General features: G+C 34.9%; 1 protein-coding gene across 1 annotated transcript; it reads left to right on the top strand.

Moving 5' to 3' along the window:
- Positions 1–11,735: 11,735 nt before the first annotated feature.
- LOC124436579 (replication factor A protein 2-like) lies at positions 11,736–21,532 on the top strand. Its single transcript, XM_046986535.1, has 10 exons — positions 11,736–11,869; positions 12,890–12,909; positions 13,472–13,552; positions 14,370–14,477; positions 15,091–15,204; positions 15,936–15,970; positions 16,445–16,594; positions 17,175–17,285; positions 17,808–17,902; positions 21,055–21,532. The coding sequence occupies exons 1-7, from the start codon at positions 11,851–11,853 to the stop codon at positions 16,473–16,475; spliced, it is 408 nt and encodes a 135-aa protein (XP_046842491.1). The 5' UTR covers positions 11,736–11,850; the 3' UTR covers positions 16,476–16,594; positions 17,175–17,285; positions 17,808–17,902; positions 21,055–21,532.
- The last annotated feature ends 592 nt before the right edge of the window (positions 21,533–22,124 follow it).

Below are 22,124 nucleotides of genomic sequence, written 5' to 3' on the forward strand. Positions count from 1 at the left end.
TTTTAAGTTGAAAATTTAATTAAACATAGAAGCAATTCTATTTGTTAAGAGTTTCAAAGGATAGCATGTTAAAGGTTGAAGTACTTTCAAATAAACAAAACGTCCGTTAATAAGTTATCATGTTTATTTTCCCATACAAGGGGAAATACTTTTCCAAAGAGTGTTCCTACATCTTCGTTCCAAATTGCTATGTTATCATTAAAATAATCTTATCTGTGTGATTGACGCTAATGTTTCTTAATAGAATTTGCTATGCAATAAATAATTGCAAGAATATTAGGATTTATTAAAAAAAGGATGAATACAGTCGTATGTTCCAGACTTATTTCTATTACAACCAAAATGGCTTTCATTATAAAATGTTAGTCAAGGGTAAATACAGTATTATAAATTCAATTGGCACCAGCTTAACGACAAAGCTAAGCAACTATAGTTAAACACTTTGTACTCTTTATATTCTTATTAATTTATATTTTTTGTGGCGAAGCATTATGCTTTTTGTCTGTTTTATCAAATTGATAAAGAAAGATATGAAGCTGGATAAGCGAGTGAAGCTTCTCTATATCATTTTTATCATAAACATCCGTTAAACTCAACGTTAAAAGCACACTTACAAAGAAATTCTCCTTAGAGCAATGTATCCTTAAAATCCCGCTGAATCTACACCTAAATATTTTTAGCAAAATAATCCCGAATAAAAGCACAAAACCGAATAAGGCCTTTCAGCTTACTAATGACAGAATATGCAAAACAGTTGCTCTGTCAACAGATGTTAAATTTAAAAATACTGAACTTAAATAACATAAACAATAAGTAATGAGAAATAATGCAAAGCATTTGAGTGCTCCCGATTGATGTTATCGATACACAGTCAGAAGCTGTTGTGAACATGACAAACTAAAATCAATAATTCTTTTCAGTTAAAAAATTTCTATCGTCGGACGCAAATATTTTAGCGCTTTATCAGTATACTTTATCAGTTGATGAATAAATTAATAAACTTACAATTGGCATTGGATTAAAAAAATTTGGATAGGTAAAGTCGAATATTTTGCCACGAAAAACATCTTTTATTTCTTTTATAAAATAACAAAATGCGAAACAGACAAACATTTTAATTTTTCCTCTAAAATGTATTCATGATCGATTTGCAAATTTTCTTTGACTGATTGATTGTTATGATTGATTTGATTGGTAGAACTCAGATGTGTTTTGCACAGGCTAATGCAAACACAGCTCTAAACCAATCAGCGCACGCGTTTCATTGTGTTTATTTTATTAAAAGATATCTTATATTGCTGAAACATATTTTTGTTCTATGTTTTAGTTGTTGTGAAATCTATTGTTATCAATGGCTATTTTAGTATACAATCAAACAGTGGCAGGATTTTGTGTTGGGGCGGGGGGAAGAACATGCACAAAATGTCACATATATTATGTGTTGTTTTTCACCGTTGTTATTTTAAACAACATATATATAGTCCTTAGAATGGGAATTTGGATACAAACAAGCGAGAGATGAAAGATGAAAATAAACGAGTTACCTCATTAAGTTAACGCAACTAATAAGTCATCTTGCTTCAGCGCATGAATTTATTTATGTTTTGTCCGTCAGATTCATATTTCATAAAGGTCGCATATCTTATTATTAACAGAAATTTTAATATATCTGTAATCAAACACGATTACATGATAAGTTAACAGCAAAGCTTAAGCAAAATCAAATTAATTTACTTACTTCTGTGGCAAACTTTGTTTTTTTCATTGAAAAACAATATTAATACAAATAAAATCTTTCCTTAATGCGATTTTTTGAGCCAAAAATAATATCAACTAAAACCCATCTATGAAACAGATATAAACTATGTAAAGCTATGTAAACAATTCCCCCAAACTCATTTGCAATCACTCCCATAACCCTTTGTCGTGTCATTTAAGTATGAACTGTATTTCTTTTTAATACTTAACTCCATGCAACTTACAAGTATTCTAAAGTTCAACATTATATAATTAATAAACTGGTTGATCTTGAATGCTAACTAAGTGTTTCTGTACAGGATTTTACCGTTTACAAGAATATTTGCTCTTGGGCAAGTCATTATTGTCATACTGCGTCAAACGTAATCGACAAAGAAGGATATGAAAAAAGCGAAGAGCGACCAAGACTGAGAGAAACTGGTAATGAATGAAGTTCTCTCAAGGAGTATAAAATCTTTAACTATAACTTGTCTCCAATAAGCAAAAATGCAAAGAAATTATTAATCATAAATTGTAAATTAGCTATGACGTGTAAAATAGATTACAATGATTTAACGTCTGTCTTCTTATTGAAAAGTTTTAAATAAAAGTCAAGACTAAAATATGTTCTTCATGCATCAAATCACACATTGCATCATTTAATAAATTGAAATAATAACACAATTCCTTGCATGAATTGGTAGCCATAAAGTTTCTTTCTATTCGGACTCATTATACAAGTGCATGTACACATTTGATTTTGAAACAAGAAAAATGCATGCATTGGGGTTTCATACTTAGATGCCCATGCAGTACATTTGCTTGAGTTATTATTCAAGCAGTTTTCAAAGACTTTTAAGAAGATATTTTGAAAAATTTAAGCACGAAGAAGATCTTGAATTTTCAACAAAGCGAAACTTACGGGAGGCAAAAAAACATAAAAATTAAAGCAAAAAATTTTTAATCATGAATCGAGAGCAAGTGGTGTGTTTCTATATGACTTGAAGGCTGCCATGTTGGTAAGTTTTCTCAAAGTTCTGACATTAGCCATTTAGCACACAAGTTACTTTTAGTGTAATAAAGAGTTTTGATACAATTCAGTCTACTTCACTTATGAAAAGAGAGTAGTGGGTTTACATGTTAAAAAATTCCATAAAATTTTGAATTCGAGTACATTCATTTTACAAAACTCTTGTTGATATATCCATTCAATCTAGTGTTATAATATATACGGATAACACTGGGCCGTTATTTATTGTTCTGGGAAAATTTTTTAAGTCGTTGATAATAGCTACTTTATCAAATGAGAATGAAATAATTATAAGATACTTTGACGAAAATGAATTGATAATGAATGTGAAAAAAAAACTGAGGAAATAAAGTTTGGCACGAGAAGGATATCATCAAATGAACGTTGTGAAACTAGTGTTAAAAATAGGTGGCAAACTATAAATGTAAAAATATCTTAGAAGGTTTTCACTTTTTAAAAGAAGTTGAATGAATGTTTTAATAATAGAACTTAAAGTTTTGTTGTTTTGTACTGTATTTTTATAAGTAATTTGATATTGTAATTGTTATGCAGACAGAGGACACATATTGATACCAGTATTTTTCCTGACATGTCTATCATCTGTAAAAATCAATGATAACAATGATAATAATAATAATAATTTCAGCACATCGTATCAATTTCAAGTTTTTTAAGGGCTTGAATGTTTCAATTAAAATTAAAGAACATTGGAGTTTTGTACGAACCCTGAATCATATGTGAACTCTCAATTTCTGCTTCTATTGCGTTAGATTCTAAATATTAAAGTGGTGTAACCCAACATCTTGGGCATATTTTTACATATTCTTAATAAAGACACTTGAAAAGATAAAGGCAAGGGAGTGGATAGTGCTTTTCTTGGTAGCCTGTACGCAGGCTAAGCATTATCTTAAATTGCAAAGAAGATGAAAACAGCCAATCAACAATTGCGATCGACCGACCGAATTCCATCCAACGAATAAACAAAGAACTTATTTGTTCACTTTGAACGGAAACTTACCTGGTAGCGATATGTCTAATGCTTTTATAAAAGGATTGCAATGACCTACTGCTGCTCACTGACAGTTGTCAAAACCACATAACTCAAGAGGTTATGCAAATACAAGCTTTGCTAGCAGTGCCTTTTTAAAGAATTTTTACAGGGGAGGGGTCAAAACAAGAAAAATGGCGCAACAAAAAATGTGGCCTTGAGGTTAAGCAAATACCCAAATTCTAAAGGGAAATTATGTAAAACTAGTTTTTAACCTTAGCTTTGTTTTACTTTAAGCAATAATTCAAACTTTTTGTAGCAATAATTCAAAATCTCTTTGTTTGAATGTTTCAAGACATGGACTTGCACTGCGTTTTTCTTTCTTGCTGAAAAATGATAAAACGGCTGGCTTTGGGTTATATAAGGCAGTTAGGACATCATTTCAGGAAATAATCATTCTATCATTTAATGTTTTCTGGTTGGTTGCTGTCCTCAGCTTTTAGTACAGAATATTGTATATTGAAACAATTCTTTCAACTGTCATGGTATAAGGTGAAATCACCACTATTGCAGAGAGCAAATCTCTAACTAAACCAGTGCTATGTTTGAAATATAAAAAAGAGAATGGAAAGCCTTCATGGTAGGAAGCAATTTCTTTAGATCTTTTACCCTGACTGAAGACTTTTGGTAGTATTCTGGGATAGAAAGTAAATATGATTTCCAATGTTTTAACTCAGGACCACTTTTTTCCATATCTTCCATGGCAAGGTCAGAACGATGTCAAGCACAACAAACATTCATCAGCATTCACTCAACATGATCTTCTAACCTTTTCCACGAGCCCGATTTAGATCCAGTATAGTACATTTACCATCTGTAGTAACACCAACATACTTCTTTTTCATTACAAATTTGTCTACTTCAATTGTTTTCATCCTTTAAGAACACAATCTTCTAAGCCAGCAGTCCCTTTTGAATTTGGGCTTATTACCCCAACAAACTGTTAGAATATAATAGTTACGTCATGTAATCACGTGTTCCGTAATCTATAACTTTCCTGTTCTTACTTTATATATGGCGCTCTTTCTACACGTGCCTGCTTTGTGTTAAGTTGATACTGTTAAATAAACCTTCTTTGTATAAAGCAAAGCTTTGGATTATTTTATCAGGTTATGGGCCCATAACGGTCGTTGAAGCTGTACTAATTTGTATGTGTATTATTGACACGATAAGGGATAAATTGTGAAGTAAAGCGCGTGTCAGCCGTATGTTTAAGATGGCCGAGATTACAAAATAGAGCACCTCGATGGCAAAATTACCAGTCGTGGAAGTATAATATAAAGCTTGTGTTGATGGAGCGTGGTCTATGGGGATTTGTTGAAGGAACAGAGGTTGCCCCGGATGACACGGCGACAACAACTGTAAGAAATTCATATCGTCTGCGTTCCGACAAAGCATATTCGTTAATCGCGCTCAGCGTGCAGAAAGATCTACAAGTCCATATTTCGTCGACAATAGATCCTCGCGCGGCTTGGAAATCCTACAAAACAGTTTGAATGTGTTTCGATAACACAAATCGTTCGACTTAATCGTCGATTCTACGCCGCTACTATGAAAGAAGGCACTGATATAATGACACATCTAACGTACATGACGTCTTTGGCAGAACAATTGCGAGAGTTAAGAGAAGAAATAACGCCACAGAAATTCGCAACCGTAGTGCTTGGAAGTTTGCCAGATTCATACGACAGTTTTATTTCTAGCCTCAACGCTACCAAACCGGATGAACTAAATTGGGACAATGTGAAAGGTTTACTCATCGAAGAATACAAGAAGCGTGAAGAGAAAGAAAGACAGCGCAAATGTGAAAATTCAGGTGACAGAAATGAAAATGAAACACTATTTTCTAAAAGAGGTAATTGGTCGTCTCGTGGAAGAAATCGACGTGGTCAAGGTGATCGCAATGTTGGCAAGTTCAAAGAGAATCAGCACCACGAATCTGGATCAAGTCAAGGTCCGACGTGTTTCAAATGTAGAAAAGTTGGCCATGTGATGAAGAATTGCCCACTCAATCGTAGAAGTCATCACTCAAACATTGCAGAGACAGATGGAAAGAAACAACATTTTGATAACATTGCTCTTAATTCCTACTCAAGTGCTAAAGTAGTAAAGACCAAGACACCAACTGGCTCATTGACAGTGGAGCAACAAAACATATGACTTTTCAAGTCGATCAGCTCCTCGACTATAGTGAGTATGGGAAGCCATCTAAGATATACCTTGGTGACAATAGTACAATTGATGCATATGGTGAAGGAAAGGTCAAAATTCCCTGTTATGATGGATCTAATGTTATTACTCTTACCCTAAGCAATGTGCTGTATGTGCCTGAAATCTCGAAGAACTTATTATCTGTACCTGCCATGACTAGGCTTGGAGCCGAAGTGTTGTTTGATAAAGGAAGATGCGTTGTTTCGAAAGATGGCAGAAGTATTACCATTGGACATATCATTGAAGACAAGCTGTATATGATGAATACACATGAATATGCCCAAGTAGCTGGTACTGATATGCCTTCATTGGAGAAATGGCATTGCAGGTATGGTCATATGAGCTACTCCTGCTTAAATCAGATGATTAAAGGGAAGCTAGTTGAAGGTTTGAAATCTTCAAGTAATGAATTCAACAAAGAGTGTGAAGCTTGTGCTCAGGGAAAGATGCATCGGCTACCTTTTCCGAAGAAAAGCATCAACAAGACAAGCCAACCACTTCAATTAATTCACAGTGATCTTTGTGGTCCAATGAATGTCGCATCCATGGGTGGAAGCAAGTATGTACTAACGTTCACTGACGACTACACCAAATTCGTCACAGTATATTTCATTAAACGAAAGGCGGAAGTAACATGCAAGTTCAAAGAATACGTGTCCTTGGTTGAGAATGAATCAGGCTATAAAGTGGGGTCAATTAGAACTGACAATGGAGGAGAGTACACCTCGGAATCATTTCGTCAAGTTTGTGTGGAAAAAGGAATCAAACACCAGCTTACCAATCCCCGCACCCCAGAGCAGAACGGCGTATCTGAGAGACTAAACAGAACACTATTAGAAAGTTCTCGCTCAATGCTCTACCATGCCAAATTACCACTCCATTTTTGGGCCGAAGCAATAAATACTGCTGTTTATTTACATAATCGTAGTGCAACAAGTACCCTGAAGAATGAAACGCCATTTGAAAGATGGTTCGGAAAGAAACCAGATGTTTCAAATTTAAAAGTATTCGGATGCGTGTGTTTCGTACATACACCAGATAGTCTACGAACCAAACTCGAACCCAAAGCTAAGAAAGCAATGTTTGTTGGATATCCTCAGAATACTAAGGGATACAAGTTGTATGTATTAGAGGCAGAGCGATTCATCAGAAGCAGAGATGTCCTATTCCATGAAAATAAGTTTCATTCTTTCCAAGACACCAGCTGCTCTAATAGCACCCATTTTTTCATCTGCAAAACAAGAGAAGATGAAGAGCCTGAAGCCAATTCAGAAAATCCTGGTACGCAAGATCCAGTAGAGAATATACCTTCAGTGGGAGATACCTTCGAAGAAAATTTTATGCGTCAGGTAAAAGACATTGGTCCTACCAGACAGAGAAGAGCCCCCGTTAGATTCCGTCCAGATGAATGTTTGCTGACCAATTCGTTGACGTCTGAAAATGATGAACCCCAATCTCTAAAAGAAGCAATGGCAAGTGCTAACAAAGAAAAGTGGAAACTCGCATTGGAAGCAGAATACAATTCTCTGTTGACGAATGAAACATGGGAATTGGTGCCGCCACCGAAAGATGGCAATATAGTTGGATCGAGATGGGTGATGAAGGTCAAGCGCGACGCCAATGGCAATATCGACCGATATAAGGCAAGACTCGTAGCACAAGGCTACTCCCAAACACATGGTATTGACTATGAAGAAGTCTTCTCACCTGTAGCAAGGTATTCCAGCATCAGGACATTGCTCGCTTTGGCAAATTTGCATGATTTAGAGATACACCAAATGGACGTAAAGACCGCTTTCTTAAACGGAGTAATTGATCATGACATCTACATGACTCAACCCGAAGGCTTTGCTGACGAAGAACACCCCAATTATGTCTGTAAACTCAAGAAAAGTTTGTATGGTTTAAAGCAGTCCGCACGTTGTTGGAACCAAACCCTCGATAGTTTCTTGGTTTCAAACGGATACAGAAAGAGTGGTGCAGACAGCTGCATATACACGAAGACTGAACGAAAGGAACATGGTCACATTAGTTTTGTGACACTGGCAATCTACGTTGATGACATAATCCTAGTTTCTAACGACATCGAAATGCTGAATGCTGAGAAGAAAAGGCTTTGCAAAGGATTCGAAATGGTGGATCAAGGAGAAATTCACTTTGTTCTCGGGATGTCAATAAGAAGGGATCGAATGACAAAGGAAATATTCATAAATCAGGAAAAATACTTGGAAAGTGTCCTGAATCGGTTTGGAATGGAAAATAGCAATCCAGTCCACACACCGATTGAAACTGGGAAGAAATTTCAAAAGAGATGCGATGGTGAGGAACAATCCGATCAGAGCGTTTACCAGCAGATGATTGTTTGTTTGACATACGTTTCCACGGCCACGAGGCCAGATATAGCTGCATCTATCGGAGTCCTGTCACAGTTTATATCAGATCCCAGCAAAACTCATTTTCAAGGAGTGAAGCGAGTTTTGAGGTACATAAAAGGGACAATGAGTTATGGTTTGAAATTCAGTTGTGATAAAAATGATGAATTACATGGGTACTCGGATGCTGATTACGCCGGTAATTTGGATGATCGTCGATCAACCTCAGGATATGTTTTTAAGTTAGCTAACTCAACGATTAGCTGGTCTAGCAAGAAACAAAGTACCGTCGCCAGATCGACAACAGAAGCTGAATACGTTGCCCTAAGCCAAGCTACCCAAGAGGTAATCTGGTTACGACGATTGTTGTCTGACTTGGGATCTAAACCAATGTCGCCCACTACTGTTCACGAAGACAATCAAGGTGCCATCGAAATCGCACGAAATCCAAAGTTCCATAACAGAACTAAACATATCGATGTTGCTTACCATTTTGTTCGCGAACGAATATTATCTAAAGAAGTAAAAGTTTGCTATTGTCCATCAAAGGATATGATAGCCGATATAATGACTAAAGGATTATCTAAAGATCAATTCCAAAAACTCAGAAATTTATTGAACGTTCAATCTTGTTAAAGAACACTGGAACAATATGTAACTATTAAGTGGGAGTGTTAGAATATAATAGTTACGTCATGTAATCACGTGTTCCGTAATCTATAACTTTCCTGTTCTTACTTTATATATGGCGCTCTTTCTACACGTGCCTGCTTTGTGTTAAGTTGATACTGTTAAATAAACCTTCTTTGTATAAAGCAAAGCTTTGGATTATTTTATCACAAACTTTGTCTTAATTTGTAATGGGTCATCGGGAGAAATGTACTTTAGAAACAAGAACTAGTTTTCATGCTGCATGGTATCTACAGATCCATCAATTTGGGTGGAAATTTTAATAGCTATATTTACTTTATTTTTCCGTTTCACTTTCTCGAGCTCTGTAATAATGGTAAGCATTTCTTTGTAAATGTTTGGATCTTTGCAGTGCAAATCTGCTGAGCTGGGTTCAATTAAATGGAATGAATGGACTCTGCAACCCATTTTCTTTCAGAGATGAAATAAGCTGGTCAGCATATGCTGTGGCAAGTGCTCTTCCAGGCCATGATCATGCTGATGAGGTTAGTAGTTTACTATCATTGTAAAGGTAAATTGCAAGTTTCATTAGGTTTTCTACTGTTGTCTGTTCGTGCCTTTTCAAAACTCTTATCAAGGGATGATTTAGGTCCTGACTATCCCACAATTCTTTGTACTTCTTTTGCATCCAAATATGCCTGATGTATTTCACTATGCAAATGATCGATGATGTTTTTGAGTTTGCCTTCCGAATCGCATCTTACTCCATGTGCTATGTACACAATTCCATGCCTTGATCTCTTTTTCGCTTGTTCTTCAAATTGCGAACAGATTTTGCATTTAACAAGCTGTTGTTTACGGGAGCCAATTTTCTCGCTATAAACTGCCTGTAGCTGATTCCTCACTTGCTTGAGATGGACAAGATTCACTCTGAACCTCTTCATTATCTTCACCTGTCAGTTTCTCATCGGCATCAACTGCAGTCACTGCTTTTGTATCCGTAGATTTAGGAACCACAAAAAATAGCTTGTCAACTTTTGGCACTTAATTTTGCTTTTATTACTTTTATCAGAAACATATTTTCTCTTCTCTCCATTTCGTATAGTCTCAATAATACGGCTTTCTATATTCATCTGTGTTGCCATTCTGTGTATGCACATTTCACCTACCAAAACTTTATTTTCCCTCTACTTCCCCCTACTATGATGTTCCTCGATTTCTCCTACTTTACCCTTACACAGCAACATACTCCCTATTATATACCTACCTCAAGTCAGACCATTGAATTTTTTAGTCTGTTTCAAAAAATGCATACAAAAAATGTTTATCGAAAACTGAGAACATCTAGATGACAACGTTAGAATTTGGCGTAGGAAGTAATGACATGCAGATTGCGCAAATGAGTTTATGCTAAGTTGCTGATCTTCTATTTTCATATATGGTCACAAATTGTGCCAAAAGAAAGATTTAGTTGCAATCACTTGCTAAATGGTGAGAGCACGGGAAGAAAAGAGTATTTTGGGCAAAAATAATTTTTTTTTTAAACGATTTTCTTTCCTCCCTACAATCCCCCTACAATTTACAGTTTTCCCTGTAGGTTTCCCTACCACCTACAAACTGCTAAATCCCCCAGTTGTAGGGGGCAGATTTTGGCGTTACTGCTTCGCACTTCGGGGGAGGATTGGGCGTTACGGGGGGGGGTCAATTGCCCAAGGTATATAGTTAAAAAAGGCACTGTTTGCTAGCGATTGGAAATCTCAGGTTCTGTGGCGTCGCATTCAGATTATAGAGGCCTGGGACGATGCAACATTTAAAGATGTGAGATTTAAACAGGGCTAGTAAAAACCTTTAAAAAATGTTTGATTGTATGTTCTCTTTCACGCAGGTTTTATAAGCTTTCTGTTACATGTGACAACAAGTGTATATAAGGCAATCTTATAGGCAACAATGCTTGAATATTGCTGTTTATTGTGCTTAATTTGCTATGGGACCGATTGCAGGAAGCAGCTATTTTTATTGCCCTTACTAAAGACCCATTATATTTTTTTTCCTGTTTTTCCAGGTTGCGACAAGTGAAATATTTAACCAATAGATTACATTTAACCGTTGTCTGTATCGTGTCAGATATATAGTATGACGTCATTGGTTACAAAAACAGAAAAGTTTCCACGAGCCTCCTCCCTCCTGAAGAGTGGTCAAATTCCAAAATTAAAAAAGAAAACATTTTGTTTTATTTTCCTCTATTACAAAATTGGCTCAAATACGCAATGTCGTAGATAGGATTGATAGTTGAGGGTTGGAATATTTATACATGTGTAAAATACGCAAAAAGCACGTGCTTTTATAAGACATTAATACGGCAGAACATGGTTGTAACTCCTCTAAATCTATTGTTACCCCCACCCTCCAATTATTGAGCTGGCTACGCCACTGTTAGCACGTCAACCGGAGATCGCTTTAACAAGATGTTTTTCAAGGTCTTCCTTTTGCCCACGCAGCGATCCAGTTCATGTAAATATTCCCAACTGTTAGACGGTTATTTAAAAACAAGAAATTTCTTTATTTGGCAGAATGAAACAACCACCACAAAACAGACGTCCACTTTATATCACCCAGTCACGAGATTTTTTATGGTAATAAGTAACCATCGCTGGTAACCAGTGGTAACAGTTACCCGCCATTGGCATTGGTTCAATAAGTTACGCGCCATTTTTTTTGCGTTTAACGTAAATAAGCGAATTAAGACAACGAACACACGAAGATATTTGTCGTAATATACCTTGGAATTTTTAACAAAATTTGTTAAAAAGTAGCATTCAAAGATGAACTTCAGAGCAGATGGTATGTTTTATGTATGAAATATGCCTTATATTCGTAACTGCGGGATTCTGTGTTCAATTCTTTGACTACGATGCATGTCGACGAACACATAACGGTTATATGATTTAAAGACACATTGCTTTCATCTATATTTATTCAATAATTGCCATATAAGAGTCTGATTGAGGCTATAGGCCTACAACGGTCTTTTTTAAGACCTATGGCGCACGAACTAAATTGATGTCTATATTTAACAGCTCATTTCGTACTTGTCAATGATTCAAGGTTTACAAGAATACGTATTCATTCTCAATGTGTTGCTGTGAATAGCATGTGATATAAACACCAGGGTTTATCCGTTTGTACAATGCTTCATAGCTTGTTTTACATTTCTTGTTGAAATTATAATTTTCTGAACACACACAACATTGTATCATGCAATTCAGTATAATTGAAGAGATTTTATACTTATTCAGTTATTTTATATCATCTCAGGCGGATTTTCATGTCTGCTTACTTGAGATCATGTATTGGAAAATGTAAAGTTTTGCACTTGTCTTATAGTATGTTTACAGAGCACGAAGGATGTAGATTTAAATTCACATCCAGAGATTTGTTTGAATGCGTAAAATAGTGTAAAACTTGAAGTATACTTTTCGTCGCCATTTGACCATTACAATAATAAGTTTGTCTACGAAAACATCGGAGTAGTGTGCAGTGGCATAGCAGACATGTTAATTGGGAAGGGGGGGGGGGCACATATTCATATATTCATGTTTTGCAGCATTAATTTCCTTTGAAATCCATTGTTTTCAATGGATTAAGACATACATATATGAATTTGCCCTCCCCCAATTAACAATTTTGGTATCCCAATGGTAGTGTGAATTTGCTTTGATTCTACTGTTGATGTTAGGTACTTTATTCAGTTGAAGACAAAAAAGGACTCAGATAGGACTCAGATATCTGACTCAGATAGGAAATGTTTTATTAAATGTAAATGAAATGTAAATGATATTTTACATGCTTTTTTCTTTCTAGGAAGTACATTTGGAGAGAATGTGAGTATCTATGTACGAGAATGTATCAATGTCATATGAGTGCTATTGTTTTTCCAAACCAATGAGTATGATTACATATATCGTATGAATAAGGTTATAGTTTATAAATATGGTTATATCCTATGAGTATGGTTATTATATAACCTGTAAATATGCTTATTTTCTATGAATAGCCTATAAATTTGGTTGTATCCTATAAATATGGTTATTGCCTATAAATATGGTTGTATCCTATGATTAGCATGAATTGAATTGCTTCGATTTTATCAGTAGAACTGTAGGATTTATTTTCTCTCAAATAATTGTCAGTTAATCTTCCCTTTTGCTGTACTCAATTTCCTGTTTGTTGATACACAATAATGCATTAGTAAAGAACAAGGGGATTTTGCTGTAAATTGTTTGGAGAAGGAAATTCTTTTTAAATCTGCTAATCCTTTAGATTATAGTTTTTGAGCTTTGAAAGGAAAGGTCATCATTTCCAATCTCTTGATATATTGATTTATGGACGTATTTTTTTTATGAAAATACATGCTTAAATAATTTACCTCTTAAATTTTAACAGATGTCATTTAACAGTCCTGGTGGTGGTGGTGGTGGTTTCCTTGAGAAAACATTTGGAGAATCACCTTTGTCACAGGAAAAGGTATACTTCCATTTTAGGCTTTTGTTACAATAAAGAGTTAGGTTTTCTATCAGAATTTAAATTCCTCATTTCAAAACAAGGAAGGCTTCTCTAGCATACTTGCAAGTGTAGTTTATACCAATAACAACATAAGTTACATTATAAACTGTGTCTCGAAAATATAAGATTTTATGCATGCATTATGCAGTGTTTTGATAAAAGGCAAACTAGTTACATGCATTGACAGGCCATCATCTCCCTTGAGAATGGAATAACACCTGTAAATGCATTAACCTAATTTGAATTTCATGAAAATGCTGTTTAATTTATAAGGCAAACTAGTTCCATAGTCATGCATAAATCTGTGTGTTTCATTTTTTTAAGATGCACTGTGCATATAACTCTTAGTGCTTTCACGAAACTAACTAGTGTGGACATAGGCATCAATGGAACATTAATCGAGGGGAGGCATATTCATGTATTTTGCTATGCAGGCTTATTTTTTTGAAAGTGAACTTGTTTTCAAAAGAAATTACATATAGTCAGGCATTGCAGAATACATGAATGCCCCAAAGTAACACACAATTGATGCTTCTGGAGGGGACAATAGTGTTTTCAAACAGCAAAATGTTTCTACAGATTTAGTGTGAACAGCCCTAAATCTGAAGAAACATATGATTTTGCTAATAACACTTCAATAACTCTAATACATGGTGCAACCTCAAATTCTTGTTTACAATCTCAACGGTTGGTCATTTGCTGATTGTTTGAGCTGGTGACTTGTAAGATTTCAGATAAATTGTTTTAAGAGCAGATTTTTAATGAATATTTTGTTTAGCGAGAGGAAAAGACAGGAGCAGTTCCAGTTACTGTGGCTGCCATATTTAATGCAGAGTATGACATTGGTGTTGATGGTTTAGTTATTGATGGTGTTCACATTCATCAGGTAGACAGAAATATTATACGTATGTGCAATACCATTTAATCATGACAGTCAGAGTATGTCGCCACAAAAAGACAAACTTACTATTAAGAAAGATCTTGTAACATATCATTTCTTGCTTATAATATACTGCGCAAGTGTTAATAGACAATGAACTTGTTAATTTCCATATCCGATACTTTTAACCTGGTATGGAAAAGACATCGGGCAACTCAGGGCTTAACATGATGGTTGGTCTAGAGATAATGAGTGGAAAATACTTTATGAGGACGTTTGTTAACTGGCCAATTTTTTACCCCTTCGGTCATTTTCATAGCAACTGTATTTTTTACATCCTTTTTAAGATTACTATGGTGAGTCTGAGCCAAGGTGAAGCAACATTTGTTGTGCTTGAAATATCAAACACTTTGATTGGGCTAATATAAGGTTGACCATTTATCTTTTGGAACACAATTTAGCTGTTATTTTGAGCCATGCTTGCCGTAGGGTCTTGCTTTATTATGTATGTAAGATCTTGATGGCTTACAAAATTTGGAAGCTTAGTATATAGGTTGCATCACCAAGTATTTTATCGAGTTCATGCTCATGATAAACTTGAAAATATGTTATTTTTTAGGTTATTATAATTGGAATGATTGTGAAAGTTGTGGCAAAACCCCTGTATTCAAATTTCGCTATACAAGATCACACGGGTGGACAGATAAAGGTGACAAAATGGGTGGATCATCAGGTAATTGTGTACTGGCGTTCATATTGTAGGCATTTGCGTATTATAATATTTGTCAAATAGCACAGCGAAATCTACGGCAATGAAATCTCACATGTGGCAATATATTATCTAAATAAATAATGTTTCATTACACCTGTTATAAATGACACTCACGCGTAAAACGATCGAAGAAAGATTTTGATTAATGTTTACATTTACTTTGGTAGCCCAAGTAATAAAAGTTATACGAGAATATGACTAAGCTTTGGTGCAGTGGCGGTCTCTTGACGAAATATTGGGGCGATGGGCAAAATGAATGGAATGATAATCTGAAATGTTGCCGAAACAATTAGGCTCAAATACTTAAATTAGCCAAGTCTGAATGAATAAATTTTAGTAAATGTTAACAAATGATAAATTTGTCCGAACTGTTCAATCATGAAAATATGCAAACAAACACAATATGTGCTAGTTTTCTTTGACAAGTTTTTTAAAAAGCACTTGACTCGACAAACCTTTATTGCCAAAAATAACTCGTGTGCTAAATGATTAATGTCGGAAAATTCGAAGAGAAGTCATAAAGCTAAAACTCGCTTATTTGCTCTCCATACATTGAAATACATTGTTTTATTTTATTCAATGTTTGCCATGCTTTCTTACTTTAGTTGTGCTTAGTGGGAAATTAAATGCTCCACAGACCCCTGATCGTGACGCGCCAGAATGTTAAGCTACTAAAAGTGCACTTATTTTAGGAATCGCCAGAGGATGAGCCTGAAGACACGCTTAGGTAATTTTGAACGCTTAGGTCGTCAGTTTATTATTTTGATATAGCGTTTTTTTATCTTCATAATGGAGTCTTTGCCAATTTTAGTGTAGTGTACTCATCAGGAATGATTTCATGTTCGATTTTACTCTGTTCGCCATCAGTTTTGATAAGAGCAGTCACGAGAACGTTAACTGGGTGTCGGGCGAGGGTTGGGGATTGAGGTGTTTATTCGTATATTTAGTTGTGCCCAATTGATTTCTTTTGAATTTACAATTCTTAATTCCTTCAGTGAATTGTTTTCAAACGAAACCAGTCAGGGCTAACTGAATATATGAATAAATCACCCACACACACACTAACGTTCTAGTGACGACCCATGGAAAGCGTAGTATTTAAAACTGCTCAATTTTCATCATGATTACTTGACTATAGAAGTCCTGCTTTTCATACGAAAAAAGATAAAAGGACAATTTCTTCATCTTATTTTCATTGTAGGGAAGATACATGGGGGTCTATGGCATGGTGAGAAATCCTGAAAACGCACCACGACATATCATAGCCTTCCACATGTGGACCGTAGTTAATTTCTCAGAAATTGTGTTTCATTTATATGAAGTCATGAACATGCATGTCTACTTGAAAAGGGTATGTCACCATCGACGATTTCTCTGGGAGGATGCCGTTTTGCTTACGGAGGGGAGGGGGGTCAGCGTAAAATTTTTACTGGTATATTGTGGTACCAGAGAATAGACATCTAACAAAAGACCCACTCTGCTAAAATCGTGGCATATTTTTTCACTACGCATGCGTGGCTTCCCAGCAAGATACTTTCACAAAACAAATATAGAATCCGTAGTATTGCACGACAATGCTATTTTGTTAATAATTCAAGTTTAAAGCAAAAGTTTGCCGAAATTTTCACATAGATTTATTATTTTGCGAAGAAGATAAGGTCCAAGCTTTTGTAGTGCAAAACGATATATTTGTAAAAACATCTATATTTTCTATTGCGATCTAGCGGAAATATCTTGCTGGAAGGCGTGTCTGCTTAGAATTTGCTTCAGAAAAGTGGGGACACCAACATAAGAGGTTCCGACATGAGTGGACCTTCTTTTAAGATATCTATTCTGTGCTGGTACAATGCGTGTGTTGGTGGCCATTGGGCAGCGGTAGAATTTTGGTATTGGAGTTGCAAATATTTACATGTTGTTGGTGTTTTGTTTAGAGGAAAAGTGGAAACAACCCGAAACCAGGTAGTAGTGGCATATCCGTGGAAATGATCAAGAACAACGACTTACCGAGCGAACTAAGTGAAAGACCGGAGATTGAAGCGAAGGTATGTTGACGATACTATCATCTCATTAACTAATTTGGAATGGGGAACTTTTCTGTTTGCGTTGGTTGATTTCCTACCTACGAATTTTGTGGAGGGTGCGGTGAGGTTCTACATCCCAAACGTCAGATTTTATACACCTAAGTAAATTGTTCACCATTCTAAGAAACATTTTCTCCACCCCACCACCACGCAATTTTTATCAAAACAAATCGGCTTTACAGTTGAAGTGCAGTTTTCCGGGCGATGTTTCTACTCGTTGGCAGCACTACCAGACCGTCCTAAATTCTAGACCCATGCTTTGTCTTTTGTCACTTCCTTTAACAGCTCTACTCCTAAAAGTGTTTTCACCACCTCTGTAGAAATATAATAAAATCTGTCCATGTTATTCCCAGTTATTCCCTTCCAATTCCGGTGCCAGAACTCTATAATATTTTGTTCTCCTCGACAAATTCAATTGCCTTCATATATAAATAAAAGATTTTACTGGTTAAGTATAAAGATTTTCGTTGCGTTTAATTTAAGGCGTATCAGGCCGTTGCACAGTTTGATATGAGAGAACACGGTGCTCCCTTAAATGAAGTTTCCAAAATATTAAATGTCACGGAAAGTCGATGTCGGTGAGTGGAAGTTCATGTTTTTAATCTTTGCATGATCCATTGAACTAAATAGATTGAAGGCTACCCCAGTCGATAGTTTGAAGCCAGTAGGGCCCAGTCTTTCCACGCAATTTAAACACACAACCAATAGTTGCGAACGCAAAAAAATACGTTCTACGAAGCTCCGAAAACAAAACACAAATCCTTTTTTGTTTTTACTTGGCAAACGAAATTTTTTAAATGAAACTTAACATCAAGCATTCACAATTTTTTGACAATTAAATTTTTGTAAAGGAGCCATAGCCAACCATAACAAGAAGGCATTTTGCTAGAGTTATTTGTTCTCTTATGTCCGAAAGCATAACAAGAAGTAAGTTGATTAAAAACTAAAACGTTTTTGTTGCAAAGGAGCCACTATTATGCACAAGATTTTTACGAACTTTATAAATCATAAAAAAGCAAGTAAAATTTTAAACAAATATCAGTTTTGGAAATTCATTTTTATCCAAAACCAATATTAGTAGTTCGACGTACAAATTTAGAGAAATATATAGTTTTTAGTACGAACTTACACGAGATTTGGATTTAAAAGATAAATTAAATTATACTCATCACATGTTAGATGAATTTATGCACCAACAATGGAAATCATCCCAAAGGGTTTATTTTATGTATCTAATAATTTTTCGCCTTTAATTACTTCAGTTAATTTAGCCTTATGCAAAATATACAAACATGCTACCTTATTTCGAACATCATTTTTACAAAACTAATGGTTTCTGTAAATAGGTTTACATACAAATCCCGAAGTATTCCAGGAGAAACTCATACTTAATGCAATGTTTCCGATGTGTATAAAATGAACGTTGTCATTGTCTTTCATCGTTTCCAACGATGACATTTTCCATTTCAAAATACGTATTCCATAGAAAGTATCATAATTGACTGAATAAAGATCAAGCCCCATCACCCTTAATGCCACAATATTTTTCTATGTTTATTCTTTGAGCGAAATCAGAAAAAAGTCTTCGGTAAAAACATGTTTCTTTAACAAATCTCGCGTAACGTGTAGCTTCGCGTGATACACGTAAATTGACCTCCAGACACGCGTGTAAATTTTTGGTTTGAAAAAATTATTAGGATTTTCTATTACAGGTAGCCTTCCATATATTTTAGTTCAATGCTTGCAACTAAAGAATTTCGACGAGTCATGTATCTAGTAGATTGCATGGGTTCTAGGTCATTGCTTTATTCGCCAATGAAGATATCTGGATAATGTATGTGTACATGCTACGCTGGCGAACAATAATTTTCTTTTGATTTTTTTAAATACACCAAGTTAAGTAACGACAGTATGAAACATTCAGTTTATTAGTCTGTTTTTTGTGGATAGAGAATTTTTTGTCCCTCCTTTTACCAAAACTTCTAAAAAAGGTAAATTGTTTTATATTCAATCACCGGAAAAACAATGGTTCATTTGTATAAGTAATAGCATGGTTTCGAGTGCAATTTGGGAAAAACATGCACCAGTAAGTTCTTCAAAGACTATCAAAATTTAAAGTCTTTAAAAAACTCACGAGGGGCATGTTTTCCAAATTGTACGAGAAACCATGCTATTACTTATTATAATTATATGGCAACTGTCACTTCCGGCTAAATGGCGCGCTTTGATAGGCTGAGAAACATTTTTGCAGGTCCATTCTTTTCCCGTAGTCGACCACGGTCTAAAACGCGTAATTTTACTGTCAAATGTAAACAAATTTCGTAATGCAAACAGCAAAACGTAAATCAAACGAAACAAAAAGCCATTTACGAATGTTATTCGAAGGAAAAACACTTGGAAAACAGCTTAACTATCCAGACGAAACAATGCGAAACGATTTATTTTTTATGGACAAAAACTAGAAAAGTGAAATCCTACCCGTAGAAAACAGCAAGGACGAGAAAGAAAGCAAGCTTCGTTTCAGATAAATTAATGCCACAAAATAAGCCTTTTAATAACCTCGCTTTCTCGGTCTTTACGGAGAAATATCGTACCTCTGTCTTTTTGTACAAACTTCGCCCTACGGTCTCGGTCTGTAAAAAAAGACCTCAGTCAGATATTTCTCCGTAAAGACCTCGCGCTCGGTTAGTAAGGGCTTAATAATATACATAGAAACCATGCTATTACATATTAATAATATACATGAAAAAATTTTTCAATTCTGTTAATTTTTAAATTACGTACGTACGTTTCAGCTGGCTAGTTATTAATATCGACCGGCTCGTATATTTCAATTCCGTCGGATATTGCTTTTCACAAAACCATAGCTTCCACACACACCGCTAGAACACGGTATCTACTTTTAGCAGTATTCATATTTGTATCCAGAAACATCTTTAAAACGGTGAACTTCCAACTCGTTCGCCAAAGAAAATCTACTTAAAACTTACACCAGCTATTGTAATTGTTTGTTTACAATAATGTAACTTTCCCGCCTTTGAAATGTTTTATTTTGATTGGCTCTTATATTACTTCCTTTTTGACTGAGAAATCAATAGTAGTTTTGAAGATAAATCAGCACTGGTGCTTCGCTTTTTTGCACTGGTGTTTGGCTTTTTTGCACCGGTGTTTTGCATTTTTGCACTGGTATTTAGGAAAAATTGCAATGCTCTTAACCAATCAGAATTGAGAAATTTTTTCATGTATATTATTAATAAAGAAATGAATAATGATGCTGTATTCACCAATACAGTGAAATTAATTGCTAGCTACTTTTTTATTGATTACATTCATCAACGCTGGAAGCTCCTCTACCATGAGTTGCACGAAATTACTCGCACGAAATATTTTTTTACATGGCAGGAAATTTTTATGTAATAAAACTTAGATTTGGAATCTACAAAGCAAACTACACTTTATGACTTGCATTATGTACAGTTAAAATATCAATAGAAAATGGACGGACTATAATGAGGTAACCACTAACTTTGATGGGGAGCGCTTGGTTTCATTAGCTTTTGAGCCAAAGTTCTCGCAGGAGATATTTGTGAAGTTTACTGATTGAATTATAGTGTTTTATCAAGTCCTGACATGTACCGTCACATACCAACGATTTTCATAAGTTTTCATATAATATATATTATCTCTAGATCTCGATGCTTATGTATATCTTGTCCATTTTGTTTCTTAGTGATATATTGGTGACTTTGCAGGATGTTGGTCTTGTCTACACAACAATGGATGATAATCACTTCAAAGCAATCAGTTAACAGTGTAGCTATATATATTTATTTTTACGTGTATCGAGATGTAATGTATATTTTCAGTCGATTATTGAGATGTTTTTGTTTGGGATCAACGCTAAATTGGAGTAGACTCAATAAACACATTTACACACGTACAAAGTCTGTCACAACATTAGTTCGTGCATGTAAAATATATTATGTAAAATATATTGTCCACAGTAACCACATCTTTGTTCCTTATATTTTGTTTTCTTTTATCGTTACACGACGTCTTTTTGCGCAAATAATTGCATATGTATATAACTGTCATTGACACTTTGTACTAAGTATGAAGGATTTTTCAAAAATTTACAGATATCCGTCCAAGTACCCCTTTACGAAACTGTTTATTTATTTTAAATAAAAGACTTCCTAAAACTGTAATTTACTTTCTTTTTCACATTATTGTTTGCATGATTACTTTTGAAGTCATTGAAGTTTTTGTGATATGTAAATAAGAGAATTCATGTTCCTTTGTTTCCTAGTTAAGATATTAAGCAATTATTGGATTAGGTTGAGCATGAAATCAAGAATTATTTAAACCGAAGTCAATGTTATTTGCCGAAGTGAAGCTGAGGTGGATGACATTGACCGATGTCTGAGTAATTTTTGATATCATGCGCAAAACGAATTCAATAATTGTTTTATTATTCACCTCAACTAACTGAATTATTATTAAAACTGATAAAGGTAAAACATTTTCAAACCATCGCTAATTGTCGCTGAAACAAAATGTTTTTTCATATTCTTCTCGTTTAAATATGCTGTAAATATGTTCAAAGCCAGCTTCGTCGCTTTTTTAGTGTTTACCCCTTCTTTTTTGCTCAAATGCTTTTGCTCATCATTCTTAGAAACTGTGGTAAATATCGTTGTTTCATTTTTTTCAAATCAAAACTGAAAATATGCATTCATACAGCTCGGTGTCATAAAAAAGTGAAGATCTTCGCAAAAAGAGTGCTTAAAAAGGTATTTTATT

The sequence above is a fragment of the Xenia sp. Carnegie-2017 genome, unplaced genomic scaffold (assembly GCF_021976095.1).
Source record: "Xenia sp. Carnegie-2017 unplaced genomic scaffold, XeniaSp_v1 HiC_scaffold_16, whole genome shotgun sequence".
Taxonomy (NCBI): domain Eukaryota; kingdom Metazoa; phylum Cnidaria; class Anthozoa; order Malacalcyonacea; family Xeniidae; genus Xenia; species Xenia sp. Carnegie-2017.